Source organism: Lolium perenne, chromosome 7, assembly GCF_019359855.2.
Source record: "Lolium perenne isolate Kyuss_39 chromosome 7, Kyuss_2.0, whole genome shotgun sequence".
NCBI lineage: Eukaryota > Viridiplantae > Streptophyta > Magnoliopsida > Poales > Poaceae > Lolium > Lolium perenne.
In genome coordinates, this window is record NC_067250.2 from 276,387,409 (window position 1) to 276,409,129 (window position 21,721).

At 43.7% G+C, this 21,721-nt stretch overlaps 1 protein-coding gene across 2 annotated transcripts; it reads left to right on the plus strand.

Annotated features, from left to right (window-relative positions):
- Positions 1–11,724: 11,724 nt before the first annotated feature.
- LOC139833026 (uncharacterized) lies at positions 11,725–19,736 on the plus strand. 2 transcript variants are annotated; one of them, XM_071823096.1, is made up of 2 exons: positions 11,725–12,744; positions 18,634–19,736. In XM_071823096.1, exons 1-2 carry the CDS (start codon positions 11,763–11,765, stop codon positions 18,906–18,908), a joined length of 1,257 nt encoding a protein of 418 aa, XP_071679197.1. In that variant the 5' UTR covers positions 11,725–11,762; the 3' UTR covers positions 18,909–19,736. The 2 variants fall into 2 exon arrangements, 1 of the variants encoding a protein (XP_071679197.1); XR_011748023.1 differs by lacking the exon at positions 11,725–12,744 and adding an exon at positions 15,507–17,214 and having other exon boundaries at positions 18,634–18,803.
- Positions 19,737–21,721: the final 1,985 nt, after the last annotated feature.

Genomic DNA, 21,721 nt, shown 5'->3' on the forward strand with positions numbered 1-21,721 from the left:
AGAATTGTCCTCCATAGAGGAAAAGCATCGATTGCTATATTTGTGCTAGAGCTTTGATTTTGAAAACATGAAACAATTTTGTCAACGGTAGTAATAAAGCATATGTATCATGTAAATTATATCTTACAAGTTGCAAGCCTCATGCATAGTGTACTAATAGTGCCCGCACCTTGTCCTAATTAGCTTGGACTACCGGATCATCACAATGCACATGTTTTGACCAAGTGTCACAAAGGGGTACCTCTATGCCGCCTGTACAAAGGTCTAAGGAGAAAGCTCGCATTGGATTTCTCGCTATTGATTATTCTTCAACTTAGACATCCATACCGGGACAACATAGACAACAGATAATGGACTCCTCTTTTATGCATAAGCATGTAACAACAATTAATAATTTTCTCATTTGAGATTGAGGATATATGTCCAAAACTGAAACTTCCACCATGGATCATGGCTTTAGTTAGCGGCCCATTGTTCTTCTCTAACAATATGCATGCTTAATCATAAGGTGGTAGATCTCTCTTACTTCAGACAAGACGAACATGCATAGCAACTCACATGAAATTCAACAAAGAGTAGTTGATGGCGTCCCCAGTGAACATGGTTATCGCACAACAAGCAACTTAATAAGAGATAAAGTGCATAATTACATATTCAATACCACAATAGTTTTTAAGCTATTTGTCCCATGAGCTATATATTGCAAAGGTGAATGATGGAATTTTAAAGGTAGCACTCAAGCAATTTACTTTGGAATGGCGGAGAAATACCATGTAGTAGGTAGGTATGGTGGACACAAATGGCATAGTGTTGTTTGGCTCAAGGATTTGGATGCATGAGAAGTATTCCCTCTCGATACAAGGTTTAGGCTAGCAAGGTTGTTCGAAGCAAACACAAGCACGAACTAGTACAGCAAAACTCACATAAAAGACATATTACAAGCATTATAAAACTATACATCGTCTTCCTTGTTGTTCAAACACCTCACTAGAAAATATCTAGACTCTAGAGAAACCACTCATGCAAACCAAATTTTAACAAGCTCTATGTATTTCTTCACTAATAGGTGCAAGGTATATGATGCAAGAGCTTAAACATGTGCACAACAATTGCCAAGTATCACATTATCCAAGACATTAATAGCAATTACTACATGTATCATTTTCCAATTCCAACCATATAACAATTTATCGAAGAAGAAACTTCGCCATGAAAATTAAAAGCTAAGAACACATGTGTTCATATGAACCAGCGGAGCGTGTCTCTCTCCCACAAAAGCATTTATTCAAACAAAAACAAAAACAAAAGCACACAGACGCTCCAAGTAAAGCACATAAGATGTGACCGAATAAAAATATAGTTTCAAGAGAAGGAACCTGATAATTTGTCGATGAAGAAGGGGATGCCTTGGGCATCCCCAAGCTTAGACGCTTGAGTCTTCTTAGAATATGCAGGGGTGAACCACCGGGGCATCCCCAAGCTTAGAGCTTTCACTCTTCTTGATCATAGTATATCATCCTCCTCTCTTGACCCTTGAAAACTTCCTTCACACCAAACTTCTCACAAACTTCATTAGAGGGGTTAGTACATAATCAAAAACTCACATGTTCAGAGGTGACACAATCATTCTTAACACTTATGGACATTGCTCAAAGCTACTGGAAGGTAATGGAACAAAGAAATCCACCCAACACAGCGAAAGAAGCAATGCGAAATAAAAGGCAGAATCTGTCAAAACAGAATAGTCCGTAAAGACGAATTTTTAATAAATACTTCCGTTGCTCAGATCAGAAAACTCAAAACTAATGAAAGTTGCGTACATATCTGAGGAACACGCACGTAAATTGGCATATTTTTCTGATTTTTATACAGAGAAAACAGCCCAGATTCGTGACAGATAGAAATCTGTTTCTGCGCAGAAATCCAATTCTAGTATCAACCTTCGATTAGAGGCTTCACTTGGCACAACAAAACACAAAACTAAGATAAGGAGAGGTTGCTACAGTAGTAAACAACTTCCAAGACACAAATATAAAACAAAGTACTGTAGCAAAATAACACATGGGTTATCTCCCAAGAAGTTCTTTCTTTATAGCCGTTAAGATGGGCTCAAGCGGTTTAATGATGCACTCGCAAGAAATAGTATTTGGAGCAAAAGAGAGCATCAAGAGGCAAATACAAAACACATTTAAGTCTAACATGCTTCCTATGCATAGGAATCTTGTAAATAAACAAGTTCATGAAGAGCAAAGTAACAAGCATAGGAAGATAAAACAAGCATAGCTTCAAAAATTTCAGCACATAGAGAGGTGTTTTAGTAACATGAAAATTTCTACAACCATATTTTCCTCTCTCATAATAACTTTCAGTAGCAACATGAGCAAACTCAACAATATAACTATCACATAAAGCATTCTTATCATGAGTCTCATGCATAAAATTATTACTCTCCACATAAGCATAATCAATTTTATTAGTAATGGTGGGAGCAAATTCAACAAAGTAGCTATCATTATTATTCTCATCAAGTGTTGGAGGCATAGTATAATCACAACAAAATTTACTCTCCATAGTAGGTGGCACCAAAAGACCACTATCATTATAATCATCATATATGGGAGGCAAAGTATCATCAAAGAAAATTTTCTCCTCAATTCTTGGGGGACTAAAAAGATCATGAAAACCAGCTTCCCCAAGCTTAGAACTTTCTATATTATTATCAACAATGGTGTTCAAAGCGTTCATACTAATATTACTACCAGCATGCAAATAAGATTCTATAGGTTTTTTAATTTTCGCATCAAACAATCCATGTTTTAAATCAGGAAATAGAATAAGAAGCTCATTCTTGTCCATTATGCCAAACTAGTGTAAACAAGAAACAAAAAGATGCAATTGCAGGATCTAAAGGAAATAGCTTCGAGTACTTACAGCGCCGGGAAATAGCTTAGTAGCCGAGGTCCGGAGTGTGAGTACCTTTTACCTTTCCTCCCCGGCAACGGCGCCAGAAAATAAGCTTGATGTCTACTTCCCCCTGCTTTTCCTGTAGACAGTGTTGGGCCTCCAAGAGCAGAGGTTTGTAGAACAGCAACAAGTTTTCCCTTAAGTGGATCACCCAAGGTTTATCGAACTCAGGGAGGAAGAGGTCAAAGATATCCCTCTCATGCAACCCTGCAACCATAAAGCAAGAAGTCTCTTGTGTCCCCAACACACCTAATAGGTGCACTAGTTCGGCGAAGAGATAGTGAAATACAGGTGGTATGAATATATATGAGCAGTAGCAACGGTGCCAGAAAATAGCTTGCGGGCGTGTAGTTGATGGTGGTGGTATTGCAGCAGTAGTAACACAGTGAAACAGTAAACAAGCAGTAGTAACGCAGCAGTATTTAGGAACAAGGCCTAGGGATTAGACTTTCACTAGTGGACACTCTCAACATTGATCACATAACAGAACAGATAAATGCATACTATACACTTTTGTTGGATGATGAACGCATTGCGTAGGATTACACGAACCCTCAATGCCGAAGTTAACAAGCTCCACAATTTGTTCATATTTAAGTAACCTTATAGTGTAAGATAGATCAAAAGACTAAACCAAGTACTAACATAGCATGCACACTGTCACCTTCATGCATATGTAGGAGGAATAGATCACATCAATATTATCATAGCAATAGTTAACTTCATAATCTACAGGAGATCATGATCATAGCATAAACCAAGTACTAACACGGTGCACACACTGTCACCTTTACACACGTGCAGGAGGAATAGAACTACTTTAATAACTTTGCTAGAGTAGCACATAGATAAATTGTGATACAAACTCATATGAATCACAATCATGTAAAGCAGCTCATGAGATCATTGTATTGAGGTACATAGGAGAGAGATGAACCACATAGCTACCAGTACAGCCCCGAGCCTCGATGGAGAACTACTCCCTCCTCATGGGAGCAGCAGCGGTGATGAAGATGGCGGTGGAGATGGCAGCGGTGTCGATGGAGAAGCCTTCCGGGGGCACTTCCCCGCTCCGGCAGCGTGCCGGAACAGAGACTCCAGTCCCCCAGATCTTGGCCTCGCGATGGCGGCGGCTCTGGAAGGTTTCTGTGGTTTTCGTCGAACGTATCAGGGTTTTCGATCCAGGGGCTTTAAATAGGCGAAGAGGCGGCGCAGGAGGGTCGAAGGGGTGACGGCACCATAGGGCGGCGCGGCTGTGGCCTGGGCCGCGCCGGCCTATGGTCCTGGGGGCCAGTGCCCCCTCCGGTCCTTCCCGGGTGTTCTGGATGCTTCCGGTGAAAATAGGAACTTGGGCGTTGATTTCGTCCGATTCCGAGAATATTTCGTTACTAGGATTTCTGAAACCAAAAACAGCAGAAAACAGGAACTGGCACTTCGGCATCTTGTTAATAGGTTAGTTCCAGAAAATGCACGAATATGACATAAAGTGTGCATAAAACATGTAGATAACATCAATAATGTGGCATGGAACATAAGAAATTATCGATACGTCGGAGACGTATCAAGCCTCATCTTGTAGGCTTTGGAATCTCTTCAAGGGTGAGACTCGATACCCCCTCGTTGCTACCGTCTTCTAGATTGCATCTTGGCTTGGATTGCGTGTTCGCGGTAGGAAATTTTTTGTTTTCTATGCAACGTTATCCTACAGTGGTATCAGAGCCGTGTCTATGCATAGATGGTTGCACGAGTATAACACAATGGTTTGTGGGCGTTGATGCTCTTGTTATCTTTAGTTTGAGTACTTTGCATCTTTGTGGCATAGTGGGATGAAGCGGCTCGGACTAACTTTACATGACCGCGTTCATGAGACTTGTTCCTCGTTCGACATGCAACTTGTATTGCATAAGAGGCTTTGCGGGTGTTTGTCTCTCCTACTATAGTGAAGATTCAACTTACTCTTCTATTGAAAACATTAGTATCAACGTTGTGGTTCATGTTCGTAGGTAGATTAGATCTCTCTCGAAAACCCTAAACCACGTAAAATATGCAAACCAAATTAGAGATGTCTAACTTGTTTTTGCAGGGTTTGGTGATGTGATATGGCCATAATGTGATGATGAATATGTATGAGATGATCATTATTGTATTGTGGCAACCGGCAGGAGCCTTATGGTTGTCTTTAATTTTCATGTTGAGTAGTATTTCAAAGTAGTTGTAATAGTTGCTACATGAGGTGTACAACCATGAAGACGGCGTCATGAACCTTGACGCTACGCCAACGATGATGGAGATCATGCCCGCTGATGATGGAGATCATGTCCGTGCTTTAGAGATGAAGATCGAAGGCGCAAAGACAAAAGGGCCATATCATATCACATATGAACTGCATGTGATGTTAATCCTTTTATGTATCTTATTTTGCTTAGAATGCGACGGTAGCATTATAAGATGATCCCTCACATTAATATCAAGATAATAAAGTGTTCTCCCCTCGTATGCACCGTTGTAACAGTTCGTCGTTTCAAAGCATCTCGTGATGATCGGATGTGATAGATTCAACGATTCACATACAACGGGTGTAATCCATGTTGCACACGCGGAATACTTGGGTTTGCTTGACGAGCCTAGCATGTACAGACATGGACTCGGGACAACGGAAACCGAAAGGTTGAACACGAGTCATATGGATGATATGATCAACATGTTGATGTTCACCATTGAAGCTACATCATCTCACGTGATGATCGGTTTTGGTGTAGTGAATTTGGATCGTGTACCACTTAACAACTATGAGGGATGTTGTATTAAGTGGGAGTTCATTAGTAATTAGATTAAAACATGAACTAATTATCATAAACATAGTCTGAGTAGTATTTTGAATTAATTTTGTAGTATTGGCATCCGTTTTCTACTATGCGCTAGTCTTGTTATTGAGATAGAAATACTGTTAAAATATGACAAGAAACTTTACGGATTGGTACCGTATTGTTAAAGAATCAAGAATTGATTAAGTCCTATTGCAAATTTTTAGTAAACCTCACATTGTTGATTCAAAGAGCTATGGTTTCAATTAGTACCTAAAGTTATCTTGTCTCCGTGAAACTTGAAGTTCAAATCTGTTTGAAAAGTAAGGAGCTGAAAATTTAGTTTTCAGAAATAATCAAGGTATGAGATATATGTGATATCTAAGACCTTATTGCAAGATGATAGAATATAAATTCGGTGAGACTACATAAACTCATAAGTTTTATGGGAATGTATGAAGGTTGAAGACGCCAAGCGTCACAATCCTCCAACTATTGGGGCACTAATAATATTCGCATATCCATGAAGTTATCATCCTTAGTATGCACCGTTGCTAAGACTCGTCGTATCGAAGCATCACGTGATGATCGGGTGTTATAGATTCTACGTGTGCTTACAACGGATGCAAGCCAGATTTGCACATACAAATACTAAGGTTAAACTTTATGAGCCTAGCATGTACAGACATGGTCTCAGAAAGTTGTCATGAATTGATGGATAAAATTATGAGTGAAATTGTTCATCATATTACAAAGTTACTAATAGTGAAATCTAGAACACTTTGATCATATGATTGTAACATCCCAAGAGTAACACCATAGTCCCTTTTTACCTTTCTTGCATTTTTGTCATCATATCATCATGTTGCATTCATGCATATCACCACCTTTGGTTTTTATAAAATTGCATTTGGTTTTGGTTGTGTTTTCGTTTGCTTGCTTGGTCTTCTTCTACCTCTCTCTTGGTTCATCCCCTTCCTCTTGTGATGTTCCAAGAAAAGCTAACAAGCCCAACCTATCCCTCTACTTGACCTATATTTCAAATGGGTTATGCCAAATTCTTATATGGTTGCTATAAACCTACCTCTTCTCTCTATTTTGCAATGCACATGTTTTATGACCTTGAGATGGGTATCTTCTCAAATGGTTGGGCCATTAAGGTTTAATAAATATTTTATCTTCTCTTTATTTCTCTATGTCCCACTCTTCTTCTTTTCTCCTTTTTATCTCAACCACCATAGTTGGTATACAAGGTTGGGCCTCTCTGAATTCAAATTCCCTCTTTCAAATTGCAAATTTATCTCTTCTCCAATTTTCAAAAAAGGTTTTGAAAAGAGAAAGAAATAAAAACAGTAAAATAAATAAAAGAAAAACCTAGCTAATCTAACCCACCTATCTAACCCAGCCCAACTAATCTAACCGGTGGCCCAACCCCCACGTACATGCCCAAGAAGAAGCAAACAAGAGCCATCGTTGGAGAAACTTCCCTGTATCTCTTCTTCCTCGTGTACGAACACCTCCATGGCCACATGATTCTTCCCCCTCTCCCGATGCTTGACACCTGCCCCTCTTTTCCCTCTCCTTAAGATGCCAGGAGACCTACCAGAAACCTAGCTGCCTCTTCCTCCTCCCCAAGCCGCCGCCACTCCCCATCTTTTCCTGAACGTTAGAGAAAGGTTTCTGCCCGGAGTCTCGTCGATCACCGCCGTCGCCATGGCCTCCGGCGAGCCCACGTGAGCTGGGGAATCGGTTCCTCTCTTCCTCCTCTACGTCCTGGACGTCGTCACGGATCCGGAGACGCCAAGCCTGCCCGCGAGCATCCACTTCTGCATCATCTACCCCGGCCAACCTTCTTCCTCTTCGCCGGCGAGCTCCTCCGCCGCTTCCTCCTCTTCAACGGCAACCCCAGGGTGAGCACGACCTTCTCCTCCCATCCCTACATGCATCTACGATGCTGGATCACCACAGAGAAGAGAGATCCGAGGCAGAATCGAAAACGAGAAAACAAATCGAGTAGAAAAACGCCCAGTCTTGTTTCTGCTCGCTGACACCATCTTTCGACGCATCTCACCGCCAGCACAGGCCACTCCAGCTTGCGTTCTTCGCACCGTTGGAAAGCTGAGACGAAGGGCTACAACTTTCATTTTGGAATCACTCAATTTCGTTGCCTGTAGACGACGCCACCTTCGATCAAACATCTGTCCAGAATCTGTTTTCAGTTTCGCTGTTTCTCGCACACGTCGCGGTACCGACTTCTCCGAGGTCTTCCCGGCGAACCAGGTCGTTTCAGCACGCCATACTTGTTCCAGTAGATGCACAGCTATACCCTCTTTCTTCGGGTTTTTGAATCATCCCAAACGGAGCAGCACAGACGTCGCCATCCTCGTTCAAAGTCGGTCCAGAAAACAGATTCAGTTCTCAGTTTCAGAACCGCTGTTTCGTCGTCTCGTTTTCCGGCGAGTTTTCTCCGGCGCCACCGTGCTCCGTTTTCCACCTTTTCTGCGTCATTCAACTCAGGGCACATTCCCCTTACTCAACCCGTCGAGACACACTCAGTTTCGTCACCCAGTTCTTCGCCATCGTCGACCAAAAACGCGCCCAGCAGCTGTCTGTTTTTCAGTTACAAGTGTCGTTCTTCTTTCAGTAAATTTCAGTTTACGCGAAGATATACCTGATGTTGCCTATAGCCTGCATCTAATCAAAACCTGCTAAACAGCACACTGGTACCGTTCCTTTGCCATGCCAGGGCCTCCTGGGATCAAATCCTGGCCGGCACAGGATTAGAAAACAGATTTTGCAAAACCTGCTGTTTATCGATTTTGCCCTGCCTCTTTTTTATGATTTAAAACTGCACTTTCCCAAATCCAAATCATACAAATTTTATATCCAATTTGTTCGAGAAAAACATGATCTAATCAACCATGAATTTTGTATCAACTTTTGAACAACTAAAATTTGGTCACTTTTCAAATCTGGATTTAATTGCTAAATGTTGCATAATTCACATCTTTAATTCTATAACTCCAATTTGACAAATCTTTATATCTAATTGCATCACCAAGCATGAAGTTTTCAAATCTGACCTTATCATGCACCATTGGCATTATCTACGAATTGAACCAACTAAAACTTGCAACTTGAACTAAATGTCATGTGAGGGTGCTTATCATTAGATGTGGCTATTAGCACCCCACTTAATCTTGCTAACATGAAATCTTGCACAATCATCTTGCCATGTCATCATGCATCATATTGCGCATTGCATACTTGTATTGATTTGTTCTATTACTTTCCTTGTATGTGCTTTTTGGTTCTTCTCGAGTAGACGCCGACGCAGAGCAGTACGAGCAGGAGTACGAGTTCCCCCTGGAGGATCGTGTCGGTGCTTCTACCTCTCGATCCGACAAAGTAGCCCACCCCTTCACCTATTTTACTTTTACATGCTCTTTTGATCTATTGCTATCCTTATGTTGCGATTCGTTGTGTCACGTGTCCTATCCAATTGTTACCTATATGTCCGAGATACACCTCCTCGCCCTACCTTTTGTTTGTTGTTTGCCGACTTTGCGAGTCGTAGGCGAGTTTAGGTTTTCTGTTGATATCTCGAAATGTTCGGGATATCTTGTTTGGATGTGACACATGTTCTACCTTTTCGAAAATGAAGTGGATAACTTTTGCTACAACTAAAATTGCTAAGGGTTATAATATGCAGAGGCATCTGTGAGCCCCTTTGCGAAAGCATCGGAACTTTGACTTGCTAATGTCCCCTAGGACCCGAGTTCTTGTTCTCTGGTTCTAAGACGGAGCGCGCTACCCACTCGTGGGAGGTTTGATCGGGACCCCCCATCACCCCGTACCAGTTCTCACGTCTGTTGAAAAGGGGGCCACAACCTTGGTTTTATTTGCCTATGCCATGTATGCCATGCTTTACTTCTGTTGCCTTCGGGTGTTTACTTCTGTTGCCTTCGGGTGTTTATATTCTCGCATCGTACCTTGCGGGACGTTTAGCGAAGCGTGTGGTTCGCACGCCTAGCCGCCGGCGCAAACCTCTGAGTCCGTCTCGGAGTACGGCCGAACTTCGATACGGGTAGCTTAGGCGGGTGGCCCCCCTAGACTTTCTTGTTGATTTGGGAACGGTCTTGTTGTGAGACTCCGCCGTAATTAAGCGGGTTCGAGCATGCGTGTATGGTAAAATTGGTTCACCCCCTCATAGGTTAAATCTTATCGATAAGCCGTGTCCGCGGTTATGGACGACTTGGAGCTGTTTAACTCGATCATAGAACAACTTACACCTAATGTTGTCGCTAATAACTTGCTAATTACTTGTGTAGTAAGTTAGCCCTATTATAATGGAATGATATAAAATTGTCAACTGTGTGAGTGCCTTGTTAGTACCTCTTGGCTAAGGGGGATCGCACTGGCTGGGTTGTTGTTTGCAGAGTATAGAACTGCTAGATTATGCGCTCTCTCACCTTCTCTATTAGACGGATGTTGTAGCGTGTCTCTATTGGATAGTGCTTTGCTGCCGCTAAACTCCACATATAGCCGGGCGAAGTTTACACCGCCCACCAAAGAAGCATAGCCGGTCTTGTCTCGCAAGTACGTGCCAACGGTACTTACCCTCGTTTTTCTTCCTCTTTTTCCGAACACGCTTTTCGACAAACAGTACGACGAGAGGATGAGCAAGACGCGGTGGCTACTTTGTCGAGTTCACGGACGACGACTTCGTTGCGTAGCGAGGATCGTTCTAAGGCGGCGACTGTGGCTTGTTGGTTATGGGAACACCGCTTGATTATCTTCAGGACTCTTAGTCCAATTTGGATCTTGTCTGTACCCAGACTATTTGGCTATCTTATGTATGATGTACTGATGGGATATGTTTCCCTCCTGAGTGTCATTTGGATCTTGCTCATTAGAGCGTTGCTATATATATGAACCTTATTTCCATCTTTTGTGTCATACATAGTCATGTTGTGATATTCAAGCTGTATTCTACCCTTGTATCCTGTGCACAGTGTGTGTATGTGTGAAGTGCACAGGAAGGTGAAGCACTCAGGCCTGGAAAGCCTACCGTGAGCCTTTGAGGTGGGTGTTGTGTGCATGGGCGTGTCGAGCTGTTGCTTGGCCTACCCATATGCTTGGGAATGCGAGGCGACCTCACGGTCCTTTGTAGTGACCTCATGCACATAAACCCCTCTTACATGCGCGCTCTGGGTTTTCCTACTCCTGGGGCTTACAGACTTGGTATCGAGCAGATCGCCTTTAGGAGCCCCTTTGCAGCGGACGAAGTTGTGTCTAGAAACTAATATTTTAGTAGCTACATAGGAAAAATTGTGCGCGAGAGTAGGTATTCTGCTTTTATTTCTTACCCCACCCACCCTCCCTCTGGTAAGGACGTGCAACGGTTTTACTCTATTCTTATCTTGTTTCATCTAGGCTTGGACGTGTTCGTGGGAAACCATAGTGCCATAGGGACAAGTATTTTGAAAAAATTTATGTACTATGGTTGCTTCATTATCATCCTTTGTCAATCTCCACATATAATCTGTTCCTTTGACATGTTGGTATTTTCATACTAACATGTTATTCTCCTTTGATCCGATGCTATCTCGACCACTTCTTTGTTCCGGAGCCTTTTTCCTTTTCGTTATTCTCATGGAGCTACCGTTTACTCCACTGTCTTGCGTGTCAAGTGGATGTTTTAGTTTTTCTATCCTTGTTTGCGGTCGTATGGATCTCTTGGGTACTTGAACCTTGTATGGTGTACCTTGATGAATTCTATGGAGCGATGTGTTATGTGATCTTAAATCCTTGTTCTAAACTTTGTTCTTATCTGTTGTCTCAACCGTCTTATGTTTTCCCTCAACAGGATGGTTAGACCTCCGCCACCTCCTCCGCTGGGACCAGCCCTGTTGCAAATGACTCAATTGTTGAGCCAGATGCAAAGAAACCCAAGACAACTTCGATCAAGCTCGTCATGACAATGGTCGAGTGATGATCCGGGACTTCTTGCAGTTGAACCCGCGATCGTTCGACTCTACTCCTGAACCGCTGGATGCAGATGATTGGGTGCGCGATGTCAACCGCATGCTCAACACAGCGGGAGTCGCTCCAGAAGACAAAGTGCGGTTTGCGACTCACCTACTGACAGGAGGGTCCGCCGCATGGTGGGAGAACTTTCTCGAGATGCGACCCGCCAATGCTCCTGATGTCACTTGGGAAGAATTCAGGGAAGCTTTCAGAAGCCACCACATTCCTGAAGGACTAATGGACAGGATGAAGGAGAAATTCCTCAGTCTTGTCCAGGGCAACAAAGATGTGATGACATACAGCATAGAGTTCTCCAAGCTAGCTCGCTATGGTGGCGAAGAAGTGTCTACTGATGCCAAGAAGCAGAAGAGGTTCCGTAATGGCCTCAAGCCGGCACTCAAGTACGCGCTCACTCATGTCTCGATGGACACCTTTGACAAGCTGGTCAACACTGCTATCAAGGAAGAGTCGGGTAGGCTTGCGTTCGACGAGTCACGCAAGCATACTCGAGAGGTTGGTGCTCCTTCTTCAGCGCCGCCTCAGAAGCGCAGGTTGTGGGTTCCTTATCCCGCACCGCCAGGACAAGCTACACAAGCTGGGTATGCTCCCCGCGCAGCACACGCTGGGTATGCTGCCCGCCCTCCCACCCCACAGCTTCAGCAGAGGACCTACCAAGCTCCGCCAAGGCCTGCTTATGGTGGACCAAGGCCGATGGGTCCACGTGCCGACCCCACATGCTACAAGTGTGGTCAGGTTGGGCACATCTCTACCTTCTGCCCTCAGAAGCTTCCTCCACCACCACCTCGCTCTACCTCGACAAATGCGATGGTTCGTGCACCAGCTCCGGGCCGTGCCTTCAACAACAACACCAGGCAAGGTCCGAGGGCTGCTCGCGTCAACAACATCAACGTTGAGCAAGCTGAACAAGCTACCGACGTCGTGCTTGGTACTTTGCTTGTTAACTCTATTCCTGCAAGAGTTCTGTTCGATACAGGAGCTTCTCTTTCGTTTGTGTCTTCAAGTTTTGCTGATACACATGGGTTAGTACAAGAGATCTTGCCATCTAATCTCGTGGTTCACTCTCCCGGAGGACAAATGATATCTTCGAAGATAAGCCATGGTAACCAAATTCAAATTGGAAACCATATCTTTCTCGCCTCCTTGATACTCCTTCGAAACTCTGGCATTAATGTCATCCTTGGCATGGATTGGTTGAAGGCCAACAAAGTTGTCATTGATTGCGCCACACATTCAGTTTCTCTTCCTACTTCATCAGGAACCTTAATCTATACACCTTCTCAAACACCTTCCGTTCAGCTCTTTGCTTTGAATCCTAGTTCTCTTCCGGAGCTTGAGTCTATACCGGTGGTTTGCGACTTTCCTGATGTCTTTCCTGAAGAACTTCCAGGTATGCCACCTGACAGGGCTGTTGAGTTCATCATTGAACTAGAGCCTGGAACAGCTCCTATCTCAAAGCGGCCATACAAAATGGGTCCAAATGAGTTGGCTGAACTTAAGAAGCAGCTTGACGAGTTGCAAAAACTTGGTTTCATTCAGCCAAGCACTTCTCCATGGGGATGTCCTACCATCTTCGTCAAGAAAAAGGATAAAACTGATCGATTGGTGGTTGATTACCGTCCTCTCAATGAGAAAACGATCAAGAATACATATCCTCTTCCTCGCATCAATGAGCTCTTTGATCAACTTGCGGGTGCAACTGTGTTCTCTAAGATGGATTTGAGAAGTGGTTATCACCAAATCAAAATCCGCAAGGAGGATGTACCCAAGACAGCCTTCAAAACTCGTTATGGTCTCTACGAATACACCGTCATGTCCTTTGGCCTCACTAATGCTCCTGCCACTTTCTCTCGGTTGATGAACTACATTTTCATGGAGTACCTCGACAAGTTTGTGGTAGTCTATCTTGATGATATCCTTGTCTACTCCAAGTCCAATGAGGAGCATGAAGAGCATCTTCGCCTCATCCTCATGAAGCTTCGTGAACACCGTCTCTATGCCAAGTTCTCCAAATGTGAATTTTGGCTTCCTCAAGTCGTCTATCTTGGTCATGTCATTTCGGGAAAAGGCATTGCTGTCAATCCTGAAACCGTCAAGGCGATCGTTGAATGGCTTCCGCCGAAGAATGTCAAGCAAGTGAGAAGTTTCCTCGGTTTGGCAAGTTACTGCCGCCGCTTTGTTGAGAATTTCTCCAAGATCGCCAAGCCTCTTACCGATCTCCTAAAGAAAGACAAGAAGTTCCTTTGGTCTCCTCAATGCCAAGAAAGTTTTGACCTCTCCTCGTAAGCTCACTTCCACACTGTCCTTGTTCTTCCGTATACTTCTAAGCCTTTCCAGATATTCTGTGATGCCTCTCTTCATGGTCTAGGTCTTTGTCCTCATGCAAGAACGTCAAGTTGTGGCGTATGCTTCTCGTCGATTGAAAAAGCATGAACTCAACTATCCCACACATGATCTTGAGCTTGCAGCCGTGTTACATGCTTTAATAACATGGCGCCAATACTTGTTGGGCAACAAATGTGAGATCTTCACCGACCACAAGAGTCTCAAATACATCTTCACACAACCCAACTTGAACCTCCGTCAAACGAGATGGATGGAAACCATCAAGGACTTTGATCCGTCTATCGCCTACACTCCGAGCAAAGCTAATGTCATGGCCGACGCCCTTAGTCGCAAGTCCTATTGCAACAACCTCATGATTCAAGAAAGTCAACCTCGCTCTTTATGAAGAATTCAGGAAATTGAATCTTGAGCTTGTTCCCCAAGGCTACCTTGCAAACTTGGTGATCACGCAAACTCTTGAAGATAAGATCCGAAAAGGACGGTTGCGAGATAATTGGCAAAGAAGAATATCAAAGAGAATATGCACAAGCCCAAGTACAAGTCTTTCTCTCTCGACGATCAAGGAACTCTCTTCTTCCAAGGTCGTTTTGTTGTTCCGAATGATCCAGGACACGAGAAACCTCATTCTCAAAGAAGCTCACGACACTCCTCTTTCTATCCATCCTGGCGGCACAAAGATGTATCTCGATATCAAGTCTACCTATTGGTGGACTAGGATGAAAAAGGGATGTTGCTCGCTATGTCTCGAGAATGTGATGTCTGTCGCCGTGTCAAAGCGGAACATCGAGAGACCCGCCGTGTCCTCCAACCCCCGAAGATTCCCGAGTGGAAATGGGATAAGATTGAGATGGACTTTGTGACCGGTTTTCCAAAGTCTCGCAAAGGCAATGATGCTATCTTCGTGGTGATCGACCGTCTTTCTAAGGTTGCTCACTTCCTTCTGTCACAAAGAAACAATATCTCGCTAGTCGGTTGGCTGAGCTCTACACTTTGCAAAGATTGTTTCTCTTCATGGTGTTCCCTTGGAAATAAGCTACGATCGCGGAAGTATCTTCACTTCCAAGTTTTGGGCAAGCTTTGAAAGCTATGGGAACTAATCTGCTTCTTCAAGACACGACTTACCATCCGCAAACGAGTGGGCAAGTCGAAAGAGTCAATCAGATTCTCGAGGACATGCTCCGTGCCCGTGTCATCTCCTTCGGCATGAAATGGGAAGAATGCCTTCCATTCGCCGAGTTCTCTTACAACAACGGCTATCAAGCCGGCTTGGGCATGGCACCCTTCGAAGCTCTCTATGGTCGCAAATGCGAACACCTCTGAACTGATGCGAAATCAGCGGTGAAAGGCAAATCTTTGGCCCCGATGTCATCAACGAGGCTGAAGAAAAGGTGCGAATCATTCGTGACAATCTGAAGATAGCACAATCTCGGCAGAAAAGCTATTATGATAGCAAGCACCGTGATATGTTATATCAGCCTGGTGATCAAGCTTACCTCCGTGTTACTCCTATGAGGGGCACTCATCGCTTCGGTATCAAAGGCAAGCTGGCGCCAAGATACATTGGTCCTTTCAAAGTTCTAGCAAAGCGTGGTGAAGTCGCTTACCTCCTTGAACTCCCTGAGAAGCTCTCCAAAGTGCACGATGTCTTCCACGTGTCACAGCTCAAGAAGTGCTTCAAAGATCCGGGCCGTGCAGTTAATCACGAGTCCATTGACCTCCAAGAAGACCTCTCCTACAAAGAGCATCCCGTTCGGATTCTTGATGAAGCTGAACGTCGAACTCGCAACAAGTCTGTCAAGTTCCTCAAGGTGCAGTGGTCGCACCATTCCGATAAAGAAGCAACTTGGGAGCGGGAAGATCAACTCCGTTCCGAGTACCCGGCCTTTTTCTCTTCTTCCTGAGAATCTCGGGGCGCGATTCCTTCAAGGGGGGGCGTTTGTAACATCCCAAGAGTAACACCATAGTCCCTTTTTACCTTTCTTGCATTTTTGTCATCATATCATCATGTTGCATTCATGCATATCACCACCTTTGGTTTTTATAAAATTGCATTTGGTTTTGGTTGTGTTTTCGTTTGCTTGCTTGGTCTTCTTCTACCTCTCTCTTGGTTCATCCCCTTCCTCTTGTGATGTTCCAAGAAAAGCTAACAAGCCCAACCTATCCCTCTACTTGACCTATATTTCAAATGGGTTATGCCAAATTCTTATATGGTTGCTATAAACCTACCTCTTCTCTCTATTTTGCAATGCACATGTTTTATGACCTTGAGATGGGTATCTTCTCAAATGGTTGGGCCATTAAGGTTTAATAAATATTTTATCTTCTCTTTATTTCTCTATGTCCCACTCTTCTTCTTTTCTCCTTTTTATCTCAACCACCATAGTTGGTATACAAGGTTGGGCCTCTCTGAATTCAAATTCCCTCTTTCAAATTGCAAATTTATCTCTTCTCCAATTTTCAAAAAAGGTTTTGAAAAGAGAAAGAAATAAAAACAGTAAAATAAATAAAAGAAAAACCTAGCTAATCTAACCCACCTATCTAACCCAGCCCAACTAATCTAACCGGTGGCCCAACCCCCACGTACATGCCCAAGAAGAAGCAAACAAGAGCCATCGTTGGAGAAACTTCCCTGTATCTCTTCTTCCTCGTGTACGAACACCTCCATGGCCACATGATTCTTCCCCCTCTCCCGATGCTTGACACCTGCCCCTCTTTTCCCTCTCCTTAAGATGCCAGGAGACCTACCAGAAACCTAGCTGCCTCTTCCTCCTCCCCAAGCCGCCGCCACTCCCCATCTTTTCCTGAACGTTAGAGAAAGGTTTCTGCCCGGAGTCTCGTCGATCACCGCCGTCGCCATGGCCTCCGGCGAGCCCACGTGAGCTGGGGAATCGGTTCCTCTCTTCCTCCTCTACGTCCTGGACGTCGTCACGGATCCGGAGACGCCAAGCCTGCCCGCGAGCATCCACTTCTGCATCATCTACCCCGGCCAACCTTCTTCCTCTTCGCCGGCGAGCTCCTCCGCCGCTTCCTCCTCTTCAACGGCAACCCCAGGGTGAGCACGACCTTCTCCTCCCATCCCTACATGCATCTACGATGCTGGATCACCACAGAGAAGAGAGATCCGAGGCAGAATCGAAAACGAGAAAACAAATCGAGTAGAAAAACGCCCAGTCTTGTTTCTGCTCGCTGACACCATCTTTCGACGCATCTCACCGCCAGCACAGGCCACTCCAGCTTGCGTTCTTCGCACCGTTGGAAAGCTGAGACGAAGGGCTACAACTTTCATTTTGGAATCACTCAATTTCGTTGCCTGTAGACGACGCCACCTTCGATCAAACATCTGTCCAGAATCTGTTTTCAGTTTCGCTGTTTCTCGCACACGTCGCGGTACCGACTTCTCCGAGGTCTTCCCGGCGAACCAGGTCGTTTCAGCACGCCATACTTGTTCCAGTAGATGCACAGCTATACCCTCTTTCTTCGGGTTTTTGAATCATCCCAAACGGAGCAGCACAGACGTCGCCATCCTCGTTCAAAGTCGGTCCAGAAAACAGATTCAGTTCTCAGTTTCAGAACCGCTGTTTCGTCGTCTCGTTTTCCGGCGAGTTTTCTCCGGCGCCACCGTGCTCCGTTTTCCACCTTTTCGGCGTCATTCAACTCAGGGCACATTCCCCTTACTCAACCCGTCGAGACACACTCAGTTTCGTCACCCAGTTCTTCGCCATCGTCGACCAAAAACGCGCCCAGCAGCTGTCTGTTTTTCAGTTACAAGTGTCGTTCTTCTTTCAGTAAATTTCAGTTTACGCGAAGATATACCTGATGTTGCCTATAGCCTGCATCTAATCAAAACCTGCTAAACAGCACACTGGTACCGTTCCTTTGCCACTGCCAGGGCCTCCTGGGATCAAATCCTGGCCGGCACAGGATTAGAAAACAGTTTTTGCAAAACTGCTGTTTATCAGTTTTTGCCCCTGCCTCTTTTTTTTATGATTTAAAACTGCACTTTCCCAAATCCAAATCATACAAATTTTATATCCAATTTGTTCAGAAAAACATGATCTAATCAACCATGAATTTTGTATCAACTTTTGAACAACTAAAATTTGGTCACTTTTCAAATCTGGATTTAATTGCTAAATGTTGCATAATTCACATCTTTAATTCTATAACTCCAATTTGACAAATCTTTATATCTAATTGCATCAGCCAAGCATGAAGTTTTCAAATCTGACCTTATCATGCACCATTGGCATTATCTCTGAATTGAACCAACTAAAACTTGCAACTTGAACTAAATGTCATGTGAGGGTGCTTATCATTAGATGTGGCTATTAGCACCCCACTTAATCTTGCTAACATGAAATCTTGCACAATCATCTTGCCATGTCATCATGCATCATATTGCGCATTGCATACTTGTATTGATTTGTTCTATTACTTTCCTTGTATGTGCTTTTTGGTTCTTCTCGAGTAGACGCCGACGCAGAGCAGTACGAGCAGGAGTACGAGTTCCCCCTGGAGGATCGTGTCGGTGCTTCTACCTCTGATCTGACAGGCGAGCCCACCCCTTCACCTATTTTACTTTTACATGCTCTTTTGATCTATTGCTATCCTTATGTTGCGATTCTGTTGTGTCACGTGTCCTATCCACCTGTTACCTATATGTCCGAGATACACCTCCTCGCCCTACCTTTTGTTTGTTGTTTGCCAGCTTTGCGAGTCGTAGGCGAGTTTAGGGTTTTCTGTTGATATCTCGAAATGTTCGGGATATCTTGTTTGGATGTGACACATGTTCTACCTTTTCGAAAATGAAGTGGATAACTTTTGCTACAACTAAAATTGCTAAGGGTTATAATATGCAGAGGCATCTGTGAGCCCCTTTGCGAAAGCATCGGAACTTTGACTTGCTAATGTCCCCTAGGACCCGAGTTCTTGTTATCTGTTTCTAAGACTGAGCGCGCTAACCACTCGTGGGAGGTTTTATCGGGACCCCCCATCACCCATTACCATTTCTCAAGTCTGTTGAAAAGGGGGCCACAACCTTGGTTTTATTTGCCTATGCCATGTATGCCATGCTTTACTTACTGTTGCCTTCGGGTGTTTACTTCCTGTTGCCTTCGGGTGTTTATATTCTCATGTACCTTGCGGGACGTTTAGCGAAGCGTGTGGTTCGCACGCCTAGCCGCCGGCGCAAACCTCTGAGTCCGTCTCGGAGTACGGCCGAACTTCGATACGGGTAGCTTAGGCGGGTGGCCCCCCCTAGACTTTCTTGTTGATTTGGGAACGGTCTTGTTGTGAGACTCCGCCGTAATTAAGCGGGTTCGAGCATGCGTGTATGGTAACATTGGTGCACCCCTGCAGGGTTAAATCTTATCGATAAGCCGTGTCCGCGGTTATGGACGACTTGGAGCTGTTTAACTCGATCATAGAACAACTTACACCTAATGTTGTCGCTAATAACTTGCTAATTACTTGTGTAGTAAGTTAGCCCTATTATAATGGAATGATATAAAATTGTCAACTGTGTGAGTGCCTTGTTAGTACCTCTTGGCTAAGGGGGATCGCCTTGGTCGGGTTGTTGTTTGCGAGTATAGAATCGCTAGATTATGCGCTCTCTCACCTTCTCTATTAGACGGATGTTGTAGCGTGTCTCTATTGGATAGTGCTTTGCTGCCGCTAAACTCCACATATAGCCGGGCGAAGTTTACACCGCCCACCAGCAAGCATAGCTGGTCTTGTCTCGCAAGTACGTGCCAACGGTACTTACCCTCGTTTTTCTTCCTCTTTTTTCGGAACACGCTTTTCGACAAACAGTGCGACGAGAGGATGAGCGTGACGCAGGTGGCTACTTTGTCGAGTTCACGGACGACGACTTCGTTGCGTAGCAGGATCGTTCCTAAGGCAGCAGCCTGTGGCTTGTTGGTTATGGGAACACCGCTTGATTATCTTCAGGACTCTTAGTCCAATTTGGATCTTGTCTGTACCCAGACTATTTGGCTATCTTATGTATGATGTACTGATGGGATATGTTTCCCTCCTGAGTGTCATTTGGATCTTGCTCATTAGAGCGTTGCTATATATATGAACCTTATTTCCATCTTTTGTGTCATACATAGTCATGTTGTGATATTCAAGCTGTATTCTACCCTTGTATCCTGTGCACAGTGTGTGTATGTGTGAAGTGCACAGGAAGGTGAAGCACTCAGGCCTGGAAAGCCTACCGTGAGCCTTTGAGGTGGGTGTTGTGTGCATGGGCGTGTCGAGCTGTTGCTTGGCCTACCCATATGCTTGGGAATGCGAGGCGACCTCACGGTCCTTTGTAGTGACCTCATGCACATAAACCCCTCTTACATGCGCGCTCTGGGTTTTCCTACTCCTGGGGCTTACAATGATGATCAACTTCAAAATAAGAACCTCAAGGTTATTGGTATTAGACCAACAAACCTAGAAGTTATTAATGTTGAAGTGTTTTTCTGAATAATGAGGAAAGCTAAAAGAGAAACTGCAAAAGATATTTTGGCAGAAAGAAAGAAAAGACTAGAAAGTCTAGCTCAGGTGTATATAAATGATATACATGTTATGGTTGTATTCCTAGTTAGGTCACACTATGAAATTCTTGGGTATTATTACTATATTGGTTGGTATGAAGTGTCATACAAAACAATGCAATACAAGAATACAATGGCCTAAGTGACTGACAAGGAATATGATAGGAATGCACGTCTGGAACAAAATAAAGTGTTATTGAGTTTGTCGTTGGCATTCTATCTAGCCCTTAGAATTTATAATAAAGAACTTAATAATTGTTATTTTGCTCTGGTCAAATGAAAACAATGAGTTCTTCAAATTATTACATTACTCCATGTACGATGGATAAGTTATTATAAATCTTAATGGTGAAACACACATACATAAAACTGACGCTAAAATGCCATAAGGCAAATGATTTGAATTCCACTTATTTGTGGAACCGCCATTTAGGTCATGTTAGAAAGGAACGCATGAAGGAACTCCATGCAAATGGATTTTTGGAGTCATTTGATTTTTGAATCATTTGGCGCTTGCAAATCTTTTCTAAAGAGAATGATTAAAATACCGTTCATAGGCCAAAAGTTGAACGGGCAACTAACTTAGTGGAAAAATACATAATGATGTATGTGGTTCACTGGGCATAGTTGTGTGCGGGAGATTCTTCTACTTCATGAAAACTTTCAACAATGAATTGAGTATATATGTGGATATATTCAATAAGGAAGAAGTTTGAAATATTTGAATGGATTCAAATAAATTTCAGCATGAAGTGGAAATCGTCGTAATAGAAAAGTCAAATATCTATGATTGGATCATGGTGGAAATATTTGAATTACGAGTTTTAGCGAACATCTAAAAGAGTTATGAAATTGTTCTACAACTCACATTTCTTGGAGTATCATAATGATGATATAGTATCCGAGATATGTATCCAAACCTTGTTGGATTAATGATGAGATAAAATATTATGATGCCATTATATTTTTGTGGATTATGCTTTAGTGACTACCGCTTTTACACTGAATAGAGCA

What these genes read in the sequence shown, in the direction of transcription:
- LOC139833026 (XM_071823096.1), top strand. Translation starts at nt 11,763, where the DNA reads ATGATCCGGGACTTCTTGCAGTTGAACCCGCGATCGTTCGACTCTACT. An exon ending in AGCTACCGACGTCGTGCTTG is followed by an intron (nt 12,745 to 18,633) that starts GTACTTTGCTTG and finishes CTTCTCGAGTAG; the next exon opens with ACGCCGACGCAGAGCAGTAC.